This window comes from Toxorhynchites rutilus, chromosome 2 (genome assembly GCF_029784135.1).
Source record: "Toxorhynchites rutilus septentrionalis strain SRP chromosome 2, ASM2978413v1, whole genome shotgun sequence".
NCBI classification, from domain to species: Eukaryota; Metazoa; Arthropoda; class Insecta; order Diptera; family Culicidae; genus Toxorhynchites; species Toxorhynchites rutilus.
The window spans coordinates 339,206,778-339,229,740 of record NC_073745.1 but is presented as its reverse complement, the minus strand read 5'-3'; the positions used below and the strand labels follow the sequence as shown (position 1 = coordinate 339,229,740).

The 22,963-nt window shown below is 39.3% G+C and overlaps 1 protein-coding gene across 5 annotated transcripts; it reads right to left on the bottom strand.

Annotated features, from left to right (window-relative positions):
* Positions 1-9: 9 nt before the first annotated feature.
* On the bottom strand, positions 10-15,047 carry LOC129770782 (uncharacterized). Of its 5 annotated transcripts, XM_055773855.1 has the most exons (3): positions 14,863-15,042; positions 6,208-6,518; positions 10-1,217 (listed from the first exon to the last, which is right to left on the bottom strand). In XM_055773855.1, the coding sequence occupies exons 2-3, from the start codon at positions 6,473-6,475 to the stop codon at positions 253-255; spliced, it is 1,233 nt and encodes a 410-aa protein (XP_055629830.1). In that variant the 5' UTR covers positions 6,476-6,518; positions 14,863-15,042; the 3' UTR covers positions 10-252. The 5 variants fall into 5 exon arrangements, with proteins under 5 accessions (XP_055629830.1, XP_055629831.1, XP_055629829.1 ...); XM_055773856.1 differs by lacking the exons at positions 6,208-6,518; positions 14,863-15,042 and adding an exon at positions 1,275-1,866; XM_055773854.1 differs by lacking the exon at positions 10-1,217 and having other exon boundaries at positions 3,319-6,518; positions 14,949-15,047.
* Between the last annotated feature and the right edge of the window lie 7,916 nt (positions 15,048-22,963).

Below are 22,963 nucleotides of genomic sequence, written 5' to 3'. Positions count from 1 at the left end.
ACACTTTATAGGGTAACGGACGGGTTTCTCGTAATTGATGTCGCCCTCATGTATCATATAGTATGTGATACGAACATCCTGGCTCCGGCAGAAATAACCATTTCTGAAGATTGATTCCTCCTGGTGTGATGAAGTGGCTCTCGTCGTAGTTAGACTCGTTCACATGAAAAAATAAGACCAGTAGCGCTATTGGAGATAAAACATTAATTGGAGCGGTCCTCACCTGGACCCATCAGATTGAGGGCCTTGTATTTATTGCGTAGACTGATCCACGTTGGAATCCTCGTGTTTTTGGTTGATGAGCGGTTCTGCTAGCTCGGCTGATGGTGCTTCTATTGGTAGTAGACATATTTCTGCTACGGGACGAGTAAGTACGCCTTGTGCAGTCTTGAGTGTTACGACGCGCACTACTCCGTCCTTACCAGGATGTAGGTCAACTATGCGTGCTGTTGGCCAGCGCATCGGTGAAGTATTTTCGTTCTTTATCAGAACGAGTTGGTTTTTCTGTAGTTTCACGGGTGGTTTGCACCATTTTGTTCGAGGCTGAAGACATGATAGATACTCTGCTTGCCAGCGTTTCCAGATATCTTGGAACATCTTCTGTGCTTGCTGCCATTGGTAAAGTCGATTGAAGGGTATATTTTCAAAATTGCACTCTGGAACAGATTGCAATGATGTGCCAACCAGGAAATGACCAGGTGTAAGTGGTTCGAGGTCCGATGGATCATCTGTCAGCTTAGTTAGTGGTCGAGAATTTAAACAGCATTCGATTTGAGTCAAAAGAGTTTCCATGTCGTCGAATGCCAGTTTTCTCTCTCCTAACACACGAACAAAATGCTTCTGGGCTGAGTTGATAGCTGCCTCCCATAATCCTCCGAAATGAGATCCTCTAGGTGGGTTGAAGTGCCAGCGAATTTCATTGTCACCACATTCACGAGCAAACGATGTCTTGAATTCTTCACTCCTTATCAGTTTTCGGAGTTCATTTGCGGCGCCAACAAAATTCTTGCCATTATCTGTATAGACATGCGAACAAAGTCCTCTTCGTGAGACGAAACGACGGAAAGCTTGAAGGAATTTGGAAGTGCTGAGATTTGTGACCAGTTCTAGATGCACGGCCTTGACACAGAAGCAAACAAATACCGCAACATACGCCTTTATTGGTGCATCTCGGCGGTGACGAGGTTGTAAGTAGATCGGTCCCCAGAAATCGATACCTACAACGGAGAACGGTCTTGAGATGGTTACTCTTTTCGTGGGTAGATCGGCCATACACTGTTCGATTAATTTCGGCTTGGCCCGGCAACATATTATACATGCATGGACCACACGGCGGGCAATACTGCGGCCTCCCATTATCCAAAATCGCAAACGTATAGTGTTAGTCAACAGTTGAACAGCTGCGTGGAGTAAACGTTCGTGATAGCAACGAACTAGAAGCGTCGTGAATGGATGTTCATAGTAGTAGAATGTGAGCACTTTCTTATTTCGTTGGATATTTGTGAATCGCAAAGATTCACGGTTTTTGTGTAGGCCAAAGTTGCTTGTCCTGTGCTAACCACTGTGGACCTTCCCACCAGATTTGACTGGTGAGCAATTCAGTCGTCGAGAGTCCTCTCGAAATAATATCAGCAGGGTCATCGCTGCCAGCAACATGATTCCATTTACAGTTTTGGGTGGCATATTGTATTTTGGAGACCCTATTAGCGACAAATGTGGTCCATGTAGAAGGAGTACATTTTAACCAGCTTAGAACAGTAGTTGAAACTACCCAGAAATTCGTCATTATCCTCAAACGTAAGGAATCCGCTACCTTGGTATACAATTCGGCGGCAAGTAAAGCGGCACACAATTCCAAACGAGGGATACTTAAAGGGTGTGTCACATCAAATTGCATCACGGAAAAAACGCTGTAGAAATTTAATTTTTAGGAATTATATCTTCAGCTTTGGCTTATAATCAGATAAGAGTGTATAGATCACGTTGACCATGCTCCACTGTCAATTTTTCGTAAATTTGGAAAAATGTCGTCGAACGAAAAAGAGCGTCGTGAATTAATCCTGTGCACTCATTTCGAGAATCCGGAGTTGTCACATCGGGACATCGGTAAGATGCTGGGAATCGTCCAATCCACGGTCAGCAGAGTACTAAAACGATACTTCGAGAACCTAACCATCGACCGGATGGTGAAGAACGGCAAAAATGGATGCTCCGTCAGTGAAAAAGATCACAAGCGCGTAGTTAAGCAGTTTAGACGTGATCCGAGAAGTTCGGTCCGGGATGTCGCCAATAAGCTGAATTTGTCAAGTTCATTCGTCCAGCGGACCAAGCAGCGGGAGGGCCTGCGTACATACAAGGTTCAGAAGGCTCCTAACCGCGACGAAAGGCAAAACATGGTGGGGAAGACGCGAGCCCCGAAGCTGTGCACCGAAATGCTGACGAAGCCGCATTGCCTGGTAATGGACGACGAAACCTACGTCAAAGAGGACTTTCGTCAGCTGTCGGGCCTGTTGTTCTTCTCCGCAGAGGACAAATTCAGCGTTCCAGAGGAGATTCGCAAGCAGAAACTATCCAAGTTTGCCAAAAAGTACATGGTGTGGCAAGCGATCTGCTCTTGCGGAAAGCGGAGCGCCCCCTTCGTGATGACCGGCACGGTAAACGGGCAGGTTTACCTTAAGGAGTGCCTACAGAAGCGCTTACTACCACTATTGAAGCAGCACGAGGGCCCGACCATCTTCTGGCCGGATCTCGCTTCGTGCCACTATTCAAAGGACGTGTTGGAGTGGTACGAAGCCAACGGGGTCACCTTCGTGCCAAAGGAAATGAACCCGCCCAACGCGCCGGAGCTTCGCCCAATAGAGAAATATTGGGCGATTATGAAGCAGGCCCTCCGGAAGAACCCAAAAGTTGTCAAATCGGAGGCGGACTTCAAGAGAAAATGGATTTCTGTTAAAAAAAAAACTACAACCTGACGTTGTACAGAACCTTATGGACGGGGTAAAGAGGAAGGTGCGAGCATACGGGCTTGGGCTCGAAGTATGAATAAAAAGAAAATGCCAAAAGTTGTTTAATAGTTTTTTTTTACTGTCTAAAATTTTCAAAAGGATCGGTCTACTGGGCGAATTTCTACAGCGTTTTTTCCGTGATGCAATTTGATGTGACACACCCTTTAATTGTTTCAGTGGCGATATCTTGGATCGTGACGTAAGAAGTGCCACCTTGATTTCACCTGAGCTGTTCGTTGTTCGTAAGTACACGCACGCCCCATAGGCGTGCTCAGAAGCGTCAGAGAAAATGTGCATTTCTACAGAAGTTGCATTTGGAAGCAGAACTTGACGTTCGATGCGCAATTCATTTAGTCGATACAATTGTATGTAGGAGGTGTTCCATCGGTTTCTAATTTCTGCAGGTAACTCACAATCCCAATCATACGTCTTCCCGTTTTCTTCTTTGAGACTCCATAAAATTTGCATAAATATTTTCGCGGTTACTACTACCGGACCCACCAATCCTAGCGGATCAAATATCCGCGCGATGCAAGAGAGCGTTGTACGTTTTGTTATTGGCTGTGTACTATCGATGGCTACTAGTTGTATTACGTATTTCAACCGGTCAGTTATGGGTTCCCAATGTAAGCCCAAAGTTTTAATCGACTTATCTTTATCAAGCTCGACGGTTGATTCCATTGCTCGATTGTTATCAGGTACATTTCTTAAACTTCTGGAGAGTTACACGCCCATTTACGAAGTTGCATGCCCGCTGATCTGAACATGCAATCCATCTGGTCTTGAAGTTCGATTGCCTCGTGAATGGTGTTTGCACCGGAAACAAAATCGTCCATATAAAAATCATTAAACGTGGCTCTCGCTGCTAATGGATAATTTTGTTCTTCGTCTATCGCTAATTGTTTGAGAACACGAGTGGCAAGATATGGTGCCGATGCAGTGCCATATGTGACGGTCTTCAATTCGAATATTTGAAGTGGTTCAGATGATGAAGATCGCCAAAATATACGTTGATATTGAGTATCATCTGGATGCAGATTAATTTGACGAAACATTTTTGTTATGTCTGCAATCAACAAAACTGGGTGTAATCGAGATCTCATAACTATAGAACGTAGATCGTCCTGAATTATCGGTCCAACTTCAAGAGCATCATTCAAAGATAATCCAGTTGAGCTCTTACATGATGCGTCAAACACGACACGAACCTTCGTCGTTGTGTGATCTTCTCGAATGACTGGATGATGCGGTAGAAAGTGTGATGACTGTGTAGTGATTTGGCTTTCACTGATTGCTTGCATATGACCAAGTCTTAAATACTCTTCCATGAAATCTCGGTATTCCATGGCAAGACTCGAGTTCCGATTGAGACGGTTTTCCATGTGACGAAAGCGGCGTAGTGCTGTCTGTTTGTTATCCGCTAGGTTGTGAACAATTTCCTTTTTGAACGGAAGGCGAACCGTGTATCGACCATCTGGTTCCCGAGATGTTGTTTCTGTGAAATAACTTTCGCATGCTGTTTCTTGAGGTGAAAAAGCTTTCATCGAATCTTCCTCGATGGCCCAAAATCGTTCCATATCACGATGCAAATCGGCTGTAGTGGCACAGGTAAATGATGTATTCGTATGTTTTTGATGTGTGTTGCCGGAGACTATCCATCCAAACGTTGAATTTATCAGCCATGGCAATGAGTTGCCCAATGATAGTCGTCCCGATGGTTTGAAAATATCGAAAAATATCTCTGCTCCTATAACTACATCAATGTTACTCGATTCATAAAACGAAGGGTCGGCTAGTTGAATTCCGGTTGGAGACTTCCATGTTGATATGTCTACTGAGATGTAAGGCAAGTCTACAGTAACCCGCGGAAGAACGTAAAAATCAATCTCAGCAGTATAGTTGCTATGTCGGGATTTGAGCATCGACCGGAACATGAACCGTACTTGCGTTGAGGATTGTCCTATTCCTGCGATTGGAAGATTCACCTTTTTGCGATGTATGTACATCCGCTGACTCACACGTTCTGTAACGAAGCAGCACTCACTGCCAGAGTCAAGCAGGGCTCTAACAGGATGCTCTACACCGTTGTTGTCGACTAACAGGACGATTGCTGTGGCTAATAACACCCTATGACTAGTTCTATCATTTCTTGTAAAATTCGTGATTCCTGTATGTACTACCGGCGTTGATGATACGGTATATTCGTTACCCTTCGAGTAACTGGGTTGATTAATAACTGGCGATTGCTGAATTGAAGCTGTTTGTTTTGAATTAACTGATCTTTGAGCGGAACACAACAGAGTGTGATGTCGTCCTCCACACTTGCGGCAGTTGCTTTCTGATGGACACTCTTTCAGAACATGACCACGACGCATGCAATTACGGCAAAGTTGGTTACGTCGAATAAATTGCTCCTTCTCTTCTGCGGACATTTTGGAAAATGCGCTACATTGATAAAGAGAGTGTTGACCCGAACAAGCTGTACATTCACGTGCTGCATTCTGGAATGTTCCGATGTTTCCCGACCGTTGAATGCAGTTCTTTTTCACGTTAAATTGTTGTACTTCAGCAGGTTTAATAACGACTGACTGCAATACATTGACTCGACGTTGTAAGAATTGAACGATTTCATCGAAAGTGACATTTTCAAGCGTTTCCGCATATTCTTCCCAGTCTCTTCTGCTGACAGGATCTAGCCGCGTACTTAGCAGATGAATCAGAAGTACATCCCAATATTCGGTGTGTTCACCTAGCTGCTTCAACACTCTTACGTTGGTTTCAAATTTTTCTACAAGTGAATGTAACTCCGATGCATTTTCTCTTCGTATAGTGGAAAATTCAAACAATGATTGAACGTATATACGCTTCAGACGCCGAGGGTTTGAAAAGTGGTCAACGAGCATCTTCCATGCAACAGCACACTGATCACTTGTTATAGGTATTGTTTGAATCACCTTTAACGCTTCACCAGCCAGAGAAGACCGTAGATAGTAAAATTTCTGGATGGTTGATAGATTCGTTGAAGAGTGGACGAGCGAATCAAATAAATCATGGAAATTTAGCCAACTTTCGAACTGTCCATTGAATACGGGTAATTTAACATCCGGCAGTTTTATGCAGCTCATTTGGCTCGGGAATTCACGTTGTGGGTTTTGCATGTGTTGTTGACGAGATGATACGTTGTTAAATTGCATTAGTATACCTTTTGTGCGGTAATAACGTTTTTCGAACTCGGTGCTCAGATACGCAGCCATGGCTTCATCCGTGTCTTCCAAAGTATCCAACTCGGCCTGCACTGAATTGAACTCGGTCCATAGTGCAGAGAGGTTATCCAAACGAACAGGCAGTTCCATTGCATCACTCTCCTCTTGATAATTGTCGGCAAATTCTGTGATGCAGGCAAACGAGGACAGAATACTGCGTCTGCGGTTCTTCAAACCGCGGAGTTTCCGTTCGGCTCCCGTCGACATCGTGGAATACGGAGAAAAGTTCTTGTCAAGGTAGGGGTAATGCCTTGAATATATATATATATATATATATATATATATATATATATAACTTACGTTTTTAAATTAAAGGAGAGCGTTTTTTAAAAAAAGAACTACACTTGTTCACTGTAAGATTAAGACTAACTTTATTATCGCTTCCAGTTTACATGACTTATGATTTATGCCTACTCAATGAGCCGAAGGGAATTTGATACCTACATTCTCGAGTTGCGTACCGTTGCCTGTTATGCTGATTCGTGTTGTGGTGTCTACGTTGAATATGTTATTTCAGTGAAGATGGGACGTTTGGCCAAAAGTGATGATGCCGCTGTTTAGGTTGTTCGAGCTGGTGCATGGCTGGTGTTGCCGTTTGGAATTGACGGTAACTGCTCCCTCATGAAGTTCGAACCGTCCCGGTTCGATTTTAGCGGATGTTGGTTTCTCTGAATTTTCCTTCTTCTCTGGTAATGTTCTGCGGGGTTCTGGGAATGGATGCTGGCCAATTTTAAATACGTTACTAGTGCGTTTGTTGATTTTCGTTATGGCTATTACTATTCCAGAAATTATAATTATCGAAAATATTCCGATATTTGTTGAGATATGGATTGCAAATGATTCTTCTATTGAATCCATTCGTTCACGGTTGCGGATGTTTAATTCTTGTAGTTTTTCTATAGTTATATTCTCCTCGAGAGCGCCTTTTTCTATTTGTAGACCATCTAGCGATATTGCCAGTGGTGTTTGTTTGTTGTGTCTTTCTCGATTGTCAAACTTTGTGCCATTGATGATTACTGCACAGTTTGAGAAGTATATTAGAAAACTACCTGATAGTGTTCTGTTTGTCAGTTTGCAATCCGTTTGTATGAATACTTTTTGACGTCCTTCAGCACGATATGGAAATCAGTTAGCCGCTTGACGCCTGAATTGGCATCGTGATCCACGAAGCTGCACTTTCCGGAAAATCCTCGTAGGATTTTGGAATAACATGCGTCGTTGGAAACGTCTATCAGATTGTTCTGATCGCACATGGTATTTTGTCCCACAGGTTGGCATCGCCCGTTGAGAAGATAAGTTGATTGGCTTCCTACTATTGCTGTCCTTGATGGTAGTTTTAGAGATGTTCCGTTGATTGGTAATGGTTCCAGCAGCAACTCGTTAAATATTTCCGTTTTAACAAATGGCACTGAGATAACAAAATATAATTTGCTGTTCTTAAAGACTATTTTTATACTTATAAATTCATAAGCCTGTTCTGAATTAAGCAATGTAATGTTCTGTTTTTCTAACTGATGCACTATGACTTTTAATTCCTCCGGTTCTAGGAAGTTCCTCGAAATCACATTTACGCGAGCTAATTGAATGGTTTCGAATACGGTGTCTAGGTGGTTTCGTATTTGGTCTAGGTGAAATGAAACTCTGATTACTTTGCTGAGGGCCGTGAAATTTTGGTTTACATTGTTGGGATCTAATATAGCTTGTCTATTTGAAATAATTTGTTTTACCAACTTACTTTGTTGGTCATTAATGGATTGGATTATTTTATTTATTCTATTTTGTAGTTTTTCATTGATTGTTGCTTGTAAATTGTTTTCATTAATTAACTGTCGATTTCCTGCCTTGAGATGTTCAATCTCCGTGTTAATTCTGTCTAAATCTTCTTGGTCTAGGTTTCCTGTAATTAATTTTATTGTAGACCCTAAAAAATTGAAGGCTCCTCTTCTGTGTCTCTCCTTAGGGGAAAGGATTCTGTATAAGTTTGTAATTTCATGCATTTTACTACGCAACATTCTTGTGATTTCTCTGATGTTAGGAAAGGTTTCTAATCCGGTGATTATGGTGTTGAGTTGGTTAAGTATAGGTTGGTATAGGTCGAGGTCTACTTCGTGATAAACGTGAATATGTCCGTTTTTGATGAATGTTGATTCCATTCGTATGGTCAATAGTCCGGGGTTTGTTGAAATGTCTTGAATTTGAATGATTTGTCCAAAATAAAGTTGCATTTGCAGAACAAGAAGGATCAACAGACAAAGTGCCATCTGAAAGAAAAAATATTATTAGTTATTATTTATTCTTTTTATATTATTTTTGTGTAATCTACGATTCGAGTCGTCAATAAAGCTTTTCAATCTGTCTTCGACAACTTGAACCGTTGAATATCGTTTTCTCGTTTTATTCCGAATTCCCTGCACTTTATGTAACACTTGCTGATCTGGGACCAATTTTGGTTCGTCTTCCAGATGCCGGTTGTGTTGTTTATGTGTGTTCCTTTGTGTTTTGGTCAGTGTTAATACGACTTCGTCATATAATTTATCTCTTTTTGCCAATATTTCTTCGGCGTCCAGAGGTCTTTCATCTTGGTCCTTGATACCTAAAAAGATTTCTCGGGGTTTCATGTTAGTTGCAGAATGTATGGTTTCATTATATAAAGTGCAAGAAATTCTGTATAATTCTTTGTTGGATAGTGATTCATACTTATGCCTATTACAACGATAAATCTCGGCGAGTGTACTGTGGAATCTTTCCACTATTCCGTTGGTCTCGCTATGATTTGTCGGTGTAAAATATATTTGTATGCCTAGGTCATCGAGGAGTCCTCGAACCTCAATAGATCTCATGGATGGCTCGTTATCGCATACAATAAGTTGAGGTTTCCCATGAGTGCTAAAGAACTTCAGAAGGGCTCTTCTTATATCTTATATTGTTCTGGACTTGATACTTACTAAAACTCCGAACCTAGAGAATTTATCTACAATGGATAAGAACATATCCGGTTGAGATATGAATATGTCCACATGGATAATCTCTAGTGGCCGTTTTGGGATGGGGGTCTGTCCTAGTTTGATTTTGTAAGGTGCTCTATCATATTTGGCTTTATTGCATTGATCGCATAATCTTATGTACGTTCTGATTTTTCTTTTCATGCTAGGGAAATAGTATGTTCGAGAGATTTGCTGAAGATTTTCCTGAATACCTCTGTGGGCGAAATCGTGTTGTCCTCGTATGATTTCGTTCTGGCGTTCTTCGGTAGTGACGTCTTCTAAGGTGATTTGGGATATTCTCATTCTAAAAGTTTTATTTCGGCTAAAATAGTTTTTGTAGACTATTTGAAGAGAAGGTAGGACGGTCTCTGGACAATTGATGCAATTTAATTTTTTTGGATTTGTGTAATCACGTAGTATTCTTAGAAGGGTCGGAACTCCGAAATGTAATTTTGTTATCGTTTTTCTGAACACGCGTGGAAAAATCTCTTCGACTTCTTCACTGTCTGTCTGTCCAATTTTTAAAACTATTTGATTTGAAAATGCATTCAGTGGTTTTAGTGTCATAGGTATGAATTCCGAGTCATCCGTGTCTGCCGAATGAACGGTTGCGTCGTCGGTATCGTTTTCGTCTTCGTTATTATCTGTGTCTTCGTTGAGATTGATCTCTAGGGGAATCCGAGATAGGGAGTCGGCAACAGTGTTTTGTTTGCCTGGTCGGTATTTAATGTCATAGTCGTATTCTTCAAGATCTAATCTCCAGCGGATCAATTTACTGTTGGGGGTTTTCAAATTTAAACCGTAAGTCAAGGGCTGGTGGTCAGTGTATAGTGTGAATTTGCGGCCAAATAAATATGGTCGAAAGTATTTACAGCCCCACCAAATGGCTAGTAATTCCTTTTCGATCGTTGAGAGATTTTCTTCGGATTTGGTTAGAGTTCTCGAGGCGAACGCTACTGGTTTGTCTCGACCTATTATGCCTTGGGATAATACGGCTCCAATCGCGTGGTTAGAGGCGTCTGTGGTTAAGATGAAGTCTCGTGTAAAGTCGGGGTATTGCAGTATGTCGCTACTTGTTAATATATTTTTACATTTGTGAAAAGCTTCAATAAATTCCTCTGAATGATGGACTTCCTCACCTTTCCTCAAACAGTTTGTTAGGGGCTTTGCGATTTTCGCAAAGTCTCTAATGAACTTCCTATAATATCCTAACACGCCGAGGAACCCACGGAGTTGTTTCTCATTCTTAGGTAAAGGCCACTCTTTTATTGTTTGTATTTTATTGGGATTAGGCTTAACGCCCTCTGGAGTCACAATATGACCCAGGAAAGCAACTTCTTTTTTCAAGAATTCGCTTTTGTCCAACTGAAGTTTCATGTTAAATCTTTTAAGTCTATCGAAAATTTTACAAAGGCTTTCAATGTGTTCTTGAAGACTGGTGGAGAAAATTATAATGTCATCCATATACACAAGGCATATGGTGCCAATATAATCTCTAAGGACATTATCCATCACGCGTTGAAACGTGGATGGAGCATTCCGAAGACCAAATGGCATCCTAAGGAATTCATAGTGCCCATGCTCCACGCTGAAGGCGGTTTTTGGTATGTCCCGATCTTGAATTTCAATTTGGTGAAACCCACTAGCTAAGTCCAATGTAGAGAAATAGTGACAACGTCCCAGTTTGTCCAATATTTCATTTATATTGGGTATAGGGTACTTGTCTTCGATAGTCTTTTGGTTCAATTTTCTATAGTCTATCACTAGACGCCATTTTCGCTTCCCTGATGCGTCCTCTTTCTTGGGGACAATCCACACCGGGGAAGACCAAGGGCTGCTCGAGTGACGAATAATACCCTGATCGAGCATTTTGCTTATTTGCTGTTGCACTTCAGCTTTATGGCAATAAGGGTATCTATAGGATTTCGAGTGTACCGGTATTTCATCTTTGGTGTTAATTTCGTGTTTAATAGCACTTGTGAAGGTCAAGTTTAGTCCTTCTTGATGAAATATATCGCTGTATTTCTTTATTATTTTGAACAGATTTTGGCGTTCTTCTGAGTTTAGGTGGTCTGAGCGGATTTGTTTCAGCAGTTCTTGAGGGTTATTATTCATTGAATCAGGAGGTGAGACTTCGTCAAAATTGTTTAATTCGGAAAAAATAGGTCTGTTTGAATTAACTTTCACCGGACAATGGCTAGTATTTCTAATCATGACAGTAGCTTTATTATCGGTTGATCGATAGAGTCCTGGAAGGATATTCACGTCGTTTGTTAAGGAGTAAAGTTCTGGAATATAGAAGTCACCGTTCTGTATGTCTATTGGAAGTTTTATAGGAACCTCTTCATTTGCATTCAAGTTGATGTCGTAGGAATTAGGATATTTCCTACTCATCTGGATGGTATAGTCTGGAAATTTAAGTGTGTTAGAAGAAGTGATTATGTCGGCTTCAAGTTCAGTCAATGTTTGATAGCCAATAAGTCCGTCAAAGTAGGGATGAAATTTGAACAAAAAGAATGTGATGGGAGGTTTTCCATCGAAGGGAGAAAATTCAACGGATTCGCTAATGGAATGGGTGCCGTTGATATTTCTGACGAAAGAATGATTTAGTTTGGAAATTTTTAGATTTGCAATTTTCGCAGGATTGATGTAATTTTTGTTAGCGCCACTGTCTATCAAAAATTTCATCTCTCCTATTTTCGTGTTTAATTTTACATATGGGATAAAATTTGTTATCTCCCGTTTGAACTGTCTGAATCCGGTTGAAAATTTAAATCATCTACATTTCCTTCTGTGTTCTCAGATGTCTCATTAGTTTCGATGTTTCCTCCGAAAATGTTTGGATCATTTTCTGAATAGATGTTGTTATGGGGGTCATAGTCTGGGTAATTTCCCTCAACCTTCGCTAAGGCATAATTGTCATTTTCAGCATGTCCATAATCGGGCAAATATGTTTCTTCACAATGTTCGAAATGATAGTTGGGACTTGGGTGAAAAGGATTTAAATTCTGGCGTGGTTTAAAATGGTTATTATTGTTTCTATTCATGTAATTTACGTTCCTACTTCGGATCGAGTGATCCACCTCCATAGGGACTGGTTTGGGAAAATTATTTTGATGGTTTTGTCCAAACTGATTGCGGGGAAAATTAGGATTTGGTTGCTGGGTGAAATTATTTCTGAAAATTGGGGGTCTCTGAATTGGGTTTGGAGAGAAATTAGGTTGCCAATTGATTGGTTTGGGGTTCGGTGGAAAACGGGGTACGTTCACAGGACCATTGTATGGTGCTGAAAATTTAAAAGGATTCACTGGCCGGGTAGGTATGTTTGGAGGAATAGGAGCTCTTGGATGATTAAATGGTTTCGGTGGTAGCATTGGTTTATATGATTTTACATAATTATAGTTTTGCTCCTCCATACAAAGTCGGAGAGCGTCTTTCATTGTAGTGGGGCATTGGGCTCTAATGATTGGTCCTAGCGGCTCTCTTAAGCCAGCGAGGAAAACTTTTAGCCCTATGTCCTGGAAAAATTCTTTCTTTGCTTGTTTCACGGCTGCATTTTGTTCTGTTATGCTCAGATTATTTGTGAGCAGTGAAACGATGTGCGATACCTTGGAGTAAAATTCTTCCACGTTTCCGATTTGGTTCAATTTGAAGAGGTCTCTGGTGAGGGAGACCTCGTCACGCCTGTCGCTGTAATGTGTGATTAGGGTTTGTTTTATCTCGGCCCACGTTAGGTTGGTGCCGTATAGTTCGAGTACGTTGTCAGCGTCCCCAATTACTTTTGTGCGGATCGCTTGAATCCACACTCTATAGACGTTAGTATTCTGTGCCTCATTCAGCAGAGGGATTATATTATCAATCCCCTTTAAAAATGAGTTTAATTTTAACGGGTTTCCGTCGAAACACGGAAGATCCCGAATAATTTGGGGCGTCTGTAACGATTTTAGTATCGATTCCGTTCTTTGCTCCGGCACTTGAATCACCTGCACGGGGTTCGCTTGCCTGTTGGCAGCCAGTTGGGCGGCAAGTGATTGAGCATTTCGCTCACCTTGCGCTGCTTGGATTTGTAATTGAGCGATCTGCTCATCCTTCTCGGCCAGACGGCTGGCCAGTTGTTCCAAACTCGCTTGGAGAAGTTCGAGCTGGTTCTCTGCCATGTCTCGGCCTCGATTGAAATTCCTAAATCGCTTAATTTTGGAAATTAAAATTTCCTTGTTTAAAAAAGTATTTTACTTGGTACCGGTTATAAAAATTCACCTTTTTATTCGTTATTAAATCACTAAATATTAAATCACTACGCCTAGTCTCTAGGAAATTAAAATATCTTTTTATAAAGTTTTTCACTTGGTACCGGTTATAAAAAAAATCACCTTTTTATTCGTTATTAAATCACTAAATATTAAATCACTATACCTAGTCTCTTTTTGCTTACCTTAATTTTTGCGATATTCCTTCGCTGGTTCTGATCGCTTGGTTTTGTTAGTTGTCCTTGGGGTGCCACTACAATCGATAAGCCGTCGATTCGGTCACACACGCGAACTTCTAACTAAAACCGCAATCCGCACGACTGCGCCACTTACGTTTTTAAATTAAAGGAGAGCGTTTTTTAAAAAAAGAACTACACTTGTTCACTGTAAGATTAAGACTAACTTTATTATCGCTTCCAGTTTACATGACTTATGATTTATGCCTACTCAATGAGCCGAAGGGAATTTGATACCTACATTCTCGAGTTGCGTACCGTTGCCTGTTATGCTGATTCGTGTTGTGGTGTCTACGTTGAATATGTTATTTCAGTGAAGATGGGACGTTTGGCCAAAAGTGATGATGCCGCTGTTTAGGTTGTTCGAGCTGGTGCATGGCTGGTGTTGCCGTTTGGAATTGACGGTAACTTATATATATATATATATATATATATATATATATATATATATATATATATATATATATATATATATATATATATATATATATATTTATGTAATTTTCCTGTTGAACACCGTGGTGTAACTGTTGCTGATGAAAATGCTTCTCAAGGGTCATTAAAGAACCGGAAGGCTGGATAGACGGAACCTTCTCGACGTCTATCCGGTTCGAAGGACCATATGTTCGATAGCGGGTGGATGCTGGAGTGGAATGGCGGAGAATCGACGCCACTGTATGCAGGGGTTCTTCAACGTCTTGATTGGCTTGTAGGTTTTCGGTTTTTGAATTCGCTTCTATTCTAACTGAACACGATTTTATTTTTACGTCTAGTCTATTCAAACTCTGATACTATATCTACGGCTAACAATAATTTTCACATATCGCCTCCTGTGATGCTTTTCCTGGATTCGCTCTTTATAGGGTAACGAACGGGTTTCTCGTAATTGATGTCGCCCTCATGTATCATATAGTATGTGATACGAACATTGTGAATATTCCGGAGAACCACATAGTGCTTTAAAAAATGTAAAGCTCTTCTAATTTTCCACGTGGTTCAATTTCTTATTCCCGCAACATGATTTCCTTTTTAATAATCACTTCTTTGCGGCGTACTATTTTGCCATGTACTTATTATTTAGTTTATTTCACTTGACTTGACAAGGACAAAAAAAATTCTCCACACACTTTCCGTTGTAATACACTTCGCTCAGAACTTGCACTCTTACACACTATGTTAAGTCACTTATTTCACTTAATAATTAATAACTAACGCGTTCGCGAACCGCTGTCACCACATGCGAACGCCCGAGCGGTCTTAGGTTTTTTCTTTCAATTTATTAACGGAAAACACGACCGTTCTTCACTGTGTCTAGATACTAACTGTTTTATTTTCTATCTTAGAAATTATATATAAGTTTTTCTTGCATCTATTACCTCTTCGTTATACTTCGAAGTATAATAAAAGAAAAACGTACTTGCGATAACTTCGCCACTATCGTAAAATCATACCCTATCTCTTGTTTTTAGAATACAATAAACAAACAAACTTGCGATAAGCTCGCCGCTATCGTAACACCAAAGCATAAACAAAAATTCCTATCTTAAAACTACACCCTATGAATCACACGATCCACAAACAGGATCGTGCAGGAGAAATGTATTTATTTATTTGGGATCGATCCGTCCCTATCATAAAACTATACCTATGATTCACACGAGCCGCAAAAAGGATCGTGCGATAGAGATATGTTTATTTTTCCTCGATCGGTCCCTATCACAAACATGGGTAAACAAATCCGTCTCTTGTTATGCGGTCGCTGCATTATGAATAGCTCAGCAAGTTAGGATTACAATACATATGTGTTTATTTTGATAATGCAAATATTAACAACATGATAGATAAACTGATAAAAATGCGTTATAATATTTCTCCATAGGATTACAATACATATGTGTTTATTTTGATAATGCAAATATTAACAACATGATAGATAAACTGATAAAAATGCGTTATAATATTTCTCCATAGCTCTATCAGCGTCTATATTTATTTTTTATTCGTATTCGTTCAGTTCGTAATTCCTATTCTATTCGCCGTGTTCATCATGATAATGCTAACATTAATAACATTATATACGAACCTCCCAACTTATATATGATGTCTCCCACCATTTTAGAGGCATCTCAACATTCTGTTCAATTTTTAGAGCGTAAACCATAATTTTTTCACTGTTTACATTTTCTTACCACAAACAGTTGCCACTTTTTTCTCTCAAGCTCCACTTCTCTTCTTTGATTTTAGTGTCATTCTGCAAAAAAAACAAAACAAAATAATTTGATTACTCAGCGTATTAAAATCTCGACTATCGTTCCAAATAAAGAGTATTCGCGGGATTCGCTACATTTTTTTCATTTGAAGAAAAAGCGGTCGAAGCAAATCATTCGTTTGCGGAAATCATGATGAACATTCTCCAGCAGTGAGAACATGGGGAAGGTAGTTTTGGCGGTACAAAAGTGGTGATTTCGATCTGAAACACATTGACCATCCTGATGCAGCGAAATGAGTTGAAGACGAGGAATTGTGAAATGACTCTTTAATGGTACCAAAGGTAGTCGATAATGTATCAATGCACACTTCTTAGGATATATTTCGAGATCAGTAGATAGATTGGTGCTCCCGTGGCAGAGTGGTTAACGTTCCACACTATCCTGGCATGATTCGGTTCGGGTTCGATTCCCGTTCTGGTCGGGGGATTTTACTGCAAAAAAAATTCTTTCGACTTGCCCTGTGGTTTCTGATTCTAGCGAAATATTTGTTGGTCTCGGATATTCTTAACTTTCACTTTCAAATGTTGACCTAACATCGAGAAATATTTGTGGAAAGTCACCCATTCAATCGATAGGTTAGTTTAAAGCCCATTCGGCACTCTCATTCTATTACAAAATTGTGCACATAAGAACTAAAAAAAAACACTGGAGTTTCGACTACACGTGTCAAGACACAATGGGAACAGAAATTTGTGGCACGGGGAGCCAACAGTATGAAATTCTATCAAGATACACACACATACACACACACATTCGGACAGCTTCTAAGAAAATTTGAAGCTTCAAGTCGAAAATTGACTTTTCCCATCCACCCGCATTGCGAAAATACATAACTGATGGAGCTAAGTTTTCCATTTCGGAAAAAAGATACTGCTAATTCAGAAAAGGTCAAATCGATTGTCTACATTGCAATGTACACTTCTCAGGACACGTTGTGTTGAAATACATATCACAATCTATATATATATAAATGGAGTGATGTCTGTCTGTCTGTCTGATTCTTATAGACTCGGAAACTACTGAACCGATCGACATGAAAATTGGTATGTAGGGGTTTTTGGGGCCGGGGAAGGTTTTCGTGATATTTTGAGACCCCTCCCCCCTCTCTAAGGGGGGGCTGCCATACAAATGAAACACAAATTTCTGCATTACTCGGAAATTAACCAAGCAAACGAAACCAAAGTTGGCATGTGAAAGTTTTAGGGTACAATAAATATTTGTATGATGGTTAGACAGTCCTTCCCCCACTCAAAGGGGGGGCTGCCATACAAATGAAACACAAATTTCTGCATTACTCTAGAATTAATCAAGCAAATGAAACCAAATTTGGCATGTGGAGGTTTTAGGATGCAATAAATGTTTCTATAGTGTTAAGATACTCCTTCCCCCTCTCTTAGAGGGGGCTGCCGTACAAATGAAACACAAATTTTTGCATTACCCGAGAATTAATCAAGCAAATTAAACCAAATTAGGCATATGGAAACTTTAGGGTGCAATGAATGTTTCTATGGTGGTTAGATACCCCTCCCCCCTTTTTTAGGGGTGGCTGCCATACAAATAAAACACAAATTTCTGCATTACTCGAGAATTAATCAAGTAAATGGGCGGGACGAAGTTTGCCAGGTTAGCTAGTATATTATAAATTGATGACAGGCGCGAACGTTTTTACCAGAATGGCTTGTCTCTGTTGTCATTCGTTTAGATGCAATTTAACACAAAAACTGTCCTGGCATCTATCCCAGACAAGCTGCATATCGGCTGGGCCGGATCTCTCCGAGTGCAAAACATTCCAAATATTTGACAAAAACATTCTTCGTTATCTCTTAGAATTTTTTTTGCCATCTTTCTCACGAAGACGCAATCGAAATAAGTGAGGGAAGTTTTACTATGTAATGCATTCACACAGCGGAAAAAGCTCTCATTTTGGCTCTGGTTCAATTTTCCATACTCCACCCGCTTTTCCTTGCCATTGGAATTGGAGGCTGGAAATACTTTCGAATGGCTCCAACTCCCGCATTCCGGTATCTGGTTTGGATAAACTTCGCTGCAGTATCGTTGGCTGGGTTCGTTAGAAATCGGCCGGAGACAGCGGAATTTTTACTAATTTATTTCCACTTTTTATTAATTTTCCAAACAGTTCAGTATAACTTTTTGGGCCCTACCCGATGCTTTATCGGGAACACACCGAGTAAATTAACTGAACGCTAGTTACTCACGACGGTCGGCTCTGCTTGACTTTTCCAAACGGATAAAATCCGGAGAAAGTCCTGCGTTCCGCGTCGGAGGGATGTGTTCCTCGTTTAAACTAATTGAATAAAGAAGAAAGTTTCTCTCGATTTCGCTGCATCCGCGCTCGCAGCTTCCTCCCACACGGAGGAGGGGACATAGAAAGGGGATTTTAATATGCGTAAGCCCGGATTATTTAGCTGCATTGAAAATTGCATTTTCCGTTTCATCGCACTCTCTCTTTTGAATGCGGCGGAAGCTTCAAGATTTAAATCGCTTTTATGTGTTTTCTTTATAGACTTAGCCGAGTGATGAGATTGTGATTGGCAAAGCAACCAATCAATGAGATAAGTGCGTAATAAATAGAACAAATCGTATGTATGACTATAAAATTGAGTTGAGTGAGCATTGCTCTCGGGAATTAAATGTAATCAAAGTGAGATTTGTTCTACATCCAGAAGATAGAGTACTTTCAAATTCTCTGTGTTCCCTCTCTATCGTTCGCAAATATATGCTATCTGATTACGACACGAACGTTATCAATATTTTCTCACATTATGAACTCTTCCGTCCGATCGCAATGCTTTCATTCAGTTCACATGTCATCATCATTGTCACCCCCGCCGGATGGATGTATTTTTCCCAGGGAGAAGCCCTCTGTTCCATCACTTTGTCACTCTGAGAAATGATTACATGTCATTAGGAACTGGATTCTATTAAACGCAAGCTTACGAGCGGTCTCGTAATCCCACGTCCTGAAACGGAAAGAACAAAGAGCCGACCGAATCGAGAGGACGAAAGGAAAGCTTGCTTGCCGCTGGTCCACCATATTCTGCTGACAACGGTCTGATAAATGAGCTAGTTGAAACCGTATGACATCTCCCTTTCACTCCCGGAGCTCGGAACCGTAGTTTTCGGCCAGAATTATGCTGCGGCGCCGTCGACAAAATGAATCCCAGTGAGAAAAAAAAGCAAGAAAAAAGACGGATTACAAACGATTCATCAGCCAACGGATTTTTTTCTCTCGCCATCGAGAGCCCGTTTGCCTTCCATCATTTCAGCAAATTTTCTCTACTAGAAACAGCAGTTTAGGCTCCGGCAGGCAACCGAAAGCAAAACGATTTCCTTCCCAAAGTGAGAGCAAGAAGGATTCTTAAACAGGTCTGATTAATCTTTATTCTCTGGTGCTGTTACTGATTCTGCCAGATCGACAAACTCTAAACTGAATTTTGCCTTGCATGTCAAAAACAGATTGCGTTTCGCTCGTTTTATTTTTGATAATTCAAACGACTTGGGAAAATGTATTCCCACAATTGGCTTCGTTCTTCCGGAAGGCCGGTCAGGTCACCCAGGTCAATATTGTGAGAACTTAACACTGATGAATTTCACGTATAATTAATTCACGATACAATCAACATTTCGCATTTCCAAACGACGTGGAAACATATTCAGCCCTCGATAACTCACTCTCATCAACGCTGTGCTTCGAGGAGGTGAAGATTTATGTTCGACTGACGATGTCCTCACTCCCATCGCTTATCTTCCTTTGCTAAAGCAGCAAAGAAAAAAAGATGTGGATAAATTGCATTGGGTTAAGAGAAAGTTGATAGGAGCTGATTTACAGCCGAATCATAAATCATTCACAATCTTTTTTTTTCCTTTCGTGTTGTTGTTGTTTGCCTCCGAAAACGTGCGAAACACATCCGAAAGTATGATGGCCATCTTCTCAAAGTGATGAAAAATGCGAATTGGCATCGAAAATCATAACATCCTCAGCTTCCAGTGAAAAATCACTTTGCACCTGTCATTTGGGAGAATGGCGCGCGAATGGAATAACTTCTTCTTTGCACGACGAGAAATGAATGGTTTGATGGATGAGAAGTCTGTGCGAAGGTCATGAAAATGAAAGCGACGGAATTCCTGGAATCGATAACTTTGCCATCGCATACATACGTGAATTTGGATTTGAAATAAGAGTAATATATTCAAACCTAATAACTGTTGATGACAGCGGCGGAGGAAATTCTACGAATTCCACGCTCCTTCTTCTTGAGGACGCTGGCAAACGAATAATTCTTCGAAATACGACCGATATAGTTATTCGCTTTGATTTCATATACGGAAGTTTAAGTTTCCTTCACTGACAACCGTAGTAAATGTTTCTGGAATAACTTAATTTAGCTGAGAGACATTTTATTCATTCGAGTCTTTTGATCCTGGTGTTTGCAACTAGTATAATTCTCATTGTCGAACAGACTAGAGTCTTAGCTTTGTGAAGTTTTAGATATAAGGAAAGTTTGGTTGGTTTTTAGAATAAAACAAATAACAAATATTATACATTGAAAAAACCTTGTTGAATGAAATAGTTTTCGTAATTCACTCAACTTTGAAATCGTTTCAGATCATTCAAACTATTTGTTGTTATTTTCATATTTGAGATAGATTCCAAATGAATTGATTGAGTAGAATTTTAGTCAACGAGTTATTCAGCATCGAACATGAAGCTTTTTTTGTATTTGTCAGAAATTGCAGGACTAAGCCGGAAAATTCGGTTACATTTTTGTTCCCGGACCTAGTAACTTTTTTCCTTTCATCAGAGAGAACCATTCAAAAACGAAAAAGATATTCTGACAAATGCTGATCGAAATCTTTACATCTATGGCAGTGGTCTAACTGAAAATAGCTGAAAATGAATTTCGCTGAAGGGAATAAGAACCCTTTGTGCTGTACCGTTTTGTCTCAAATTCCGAACACTTCATTTTTGAATGTAAATTTACTACACTTTAATTATAACATTAATAATAATTGAATAATTAAAGCCCTGTCATTCTTTGAGGTATAAGCTACGTTTTAACATCATTTACAGGCATTGATACAGCATATAATTTAAAATATTAAACATTTGCAAAAAAATGACAGTCAAAACCAATGATGAAATGTTTGCGTTAGCAAATTTCGTAAAAGACGAGAATCGTTAATTTTTCAGTTTTTGTAGTTTTTTCAACTGATTTGTTTGCTGTTTTCATATTAGGTACTAGGAAAGGTAAGGGACTATAATAAAAAGATGAAAAAAAAATGATATTTTGTGCAGAAATATTCATTAAAATTAGTATTGAAGTAGTGTTCGGAATTCGAATCAAGTTTCTATGCATGATTAAAATTCCGGACACTTCATTTTAAATGTAAATTTACTAAACTTCAATCTTATAAATAATTGCATAATGAAAACCCTAACATTCTTCGGTTTATAGGATTTATTTTAAAATTCATTTACAGGTATCGATACTGCCTAAAATTTATAATACTGAATATTTACAAAAAAAAGTGACTATCGAAAGCCAGTGATAAATAAAATGTTTGCATTAGCAAATTCCGTAGAAAGCAAGCATCGTGAATTTTTAAATTTTTGTAGTTCAAACTATTTTGTTTTCTGTTTATATGTTCGTTCGGTAAGAATCTCGTTACGAATCTACTATAAATTGTTAAAAAAATCTTTTATGCAGAAATCTTTATTAAAATTAGCGTTAAAGTAGTGTTCGTAATTTGAAACAAGTTTCGATGCATGGATCGAACTCCGAAAAAAAAATTGAACGCACTATTTTCTGGTAAATACAGCGATAGTTCACAAATTGGAGTACAAGGACAATCCAATTCTGGAGCAAAAATATAAAAAGACCATATGTTAACAAATGTTTGCAAGCTCTTTCCTTGCAAAACGCAGGTCGCAGGTGCAAACCAACGCGAGTAAAATTGATTTTCTTAGCCAGATTTTCAACTTAAACCACAATAACAAAACCCGGGTCCTGAAGTAACAGGTCGAACTCGATTATACAGCCATTCCATGCCAACCCGATTTAGTGGATCTCCGATTTCCGTGAGTAGTGGTAGTTTTGTTCTTTATTGCAAAATATCAGACCCGTATTTTTTTTTTTTTTTTGTTAGGGTGACCTTCCATTTTAGGGTGGTCCAAAAACTCTTTTTTTTCTAAAATGCCTTTTTTTTTAAAAAAACCATAACTTCTGAGCTACTGGACCGATTCGGATGATCGACATATCAAATTAAACCAGTTAGCTGGTCTTTTTTGAGAAAATACTACACCTGCAAATTTGATAAATTTGAATTTTAATTTCATAATATTTTTTTAGTTTTTATAGTTTTCATGATCTCGGGACCAAGGGCGCTATATTTTTTTGAATATTGAAAGCTGAGCATTTTTTACATAACATATCCACAAATCAGAAATGTGTTTATTTTTGTTTTTGAATTATAATTTTTCAAAGTTAATCGATGTTCTAAAAATCATATTTCACTTTTTATTCCAAAAACGGTTTTCAAAAATTCATAACTTTTTAACTACCTAACAAATTTGGATAATCGACATATTACATTAAAGTCAATGAGCTAGTCTTCTTTGAAAAAATATTAAATATTGAATTTGGTAAAAAATAGAATCATATTCGCATAGATTCCGTCTTGTCACAAAGGAATGTCGAACGAAGACTAACTCATGTTGAATTCGAAAAATAATAATTCAAAAACGATAAAACACACCTCTGATTCTTGGATATACTATGTAAAAAATCCTCAGCTTTCAAGAAAAAATATGAAAATATATAGCGCCCTTGGTCTGGTTTAAAAAAAACGAACACAATCGATAATTACGAAAACAAAATCCAATTTTCTCGCGAGTAAAGTATTTTTCCACAAAAGAATAGCTTATTCGCTTTAATTT

Coding starts and splice junctions, on each gene's coding strand:
- LOC129770782 (XM_055773854.1), bottom strand. CDS start 6,475: ATGTCGACGGGAGCCGAACGGAAACTCCGCGGTTTGAAGAACCGCAGA.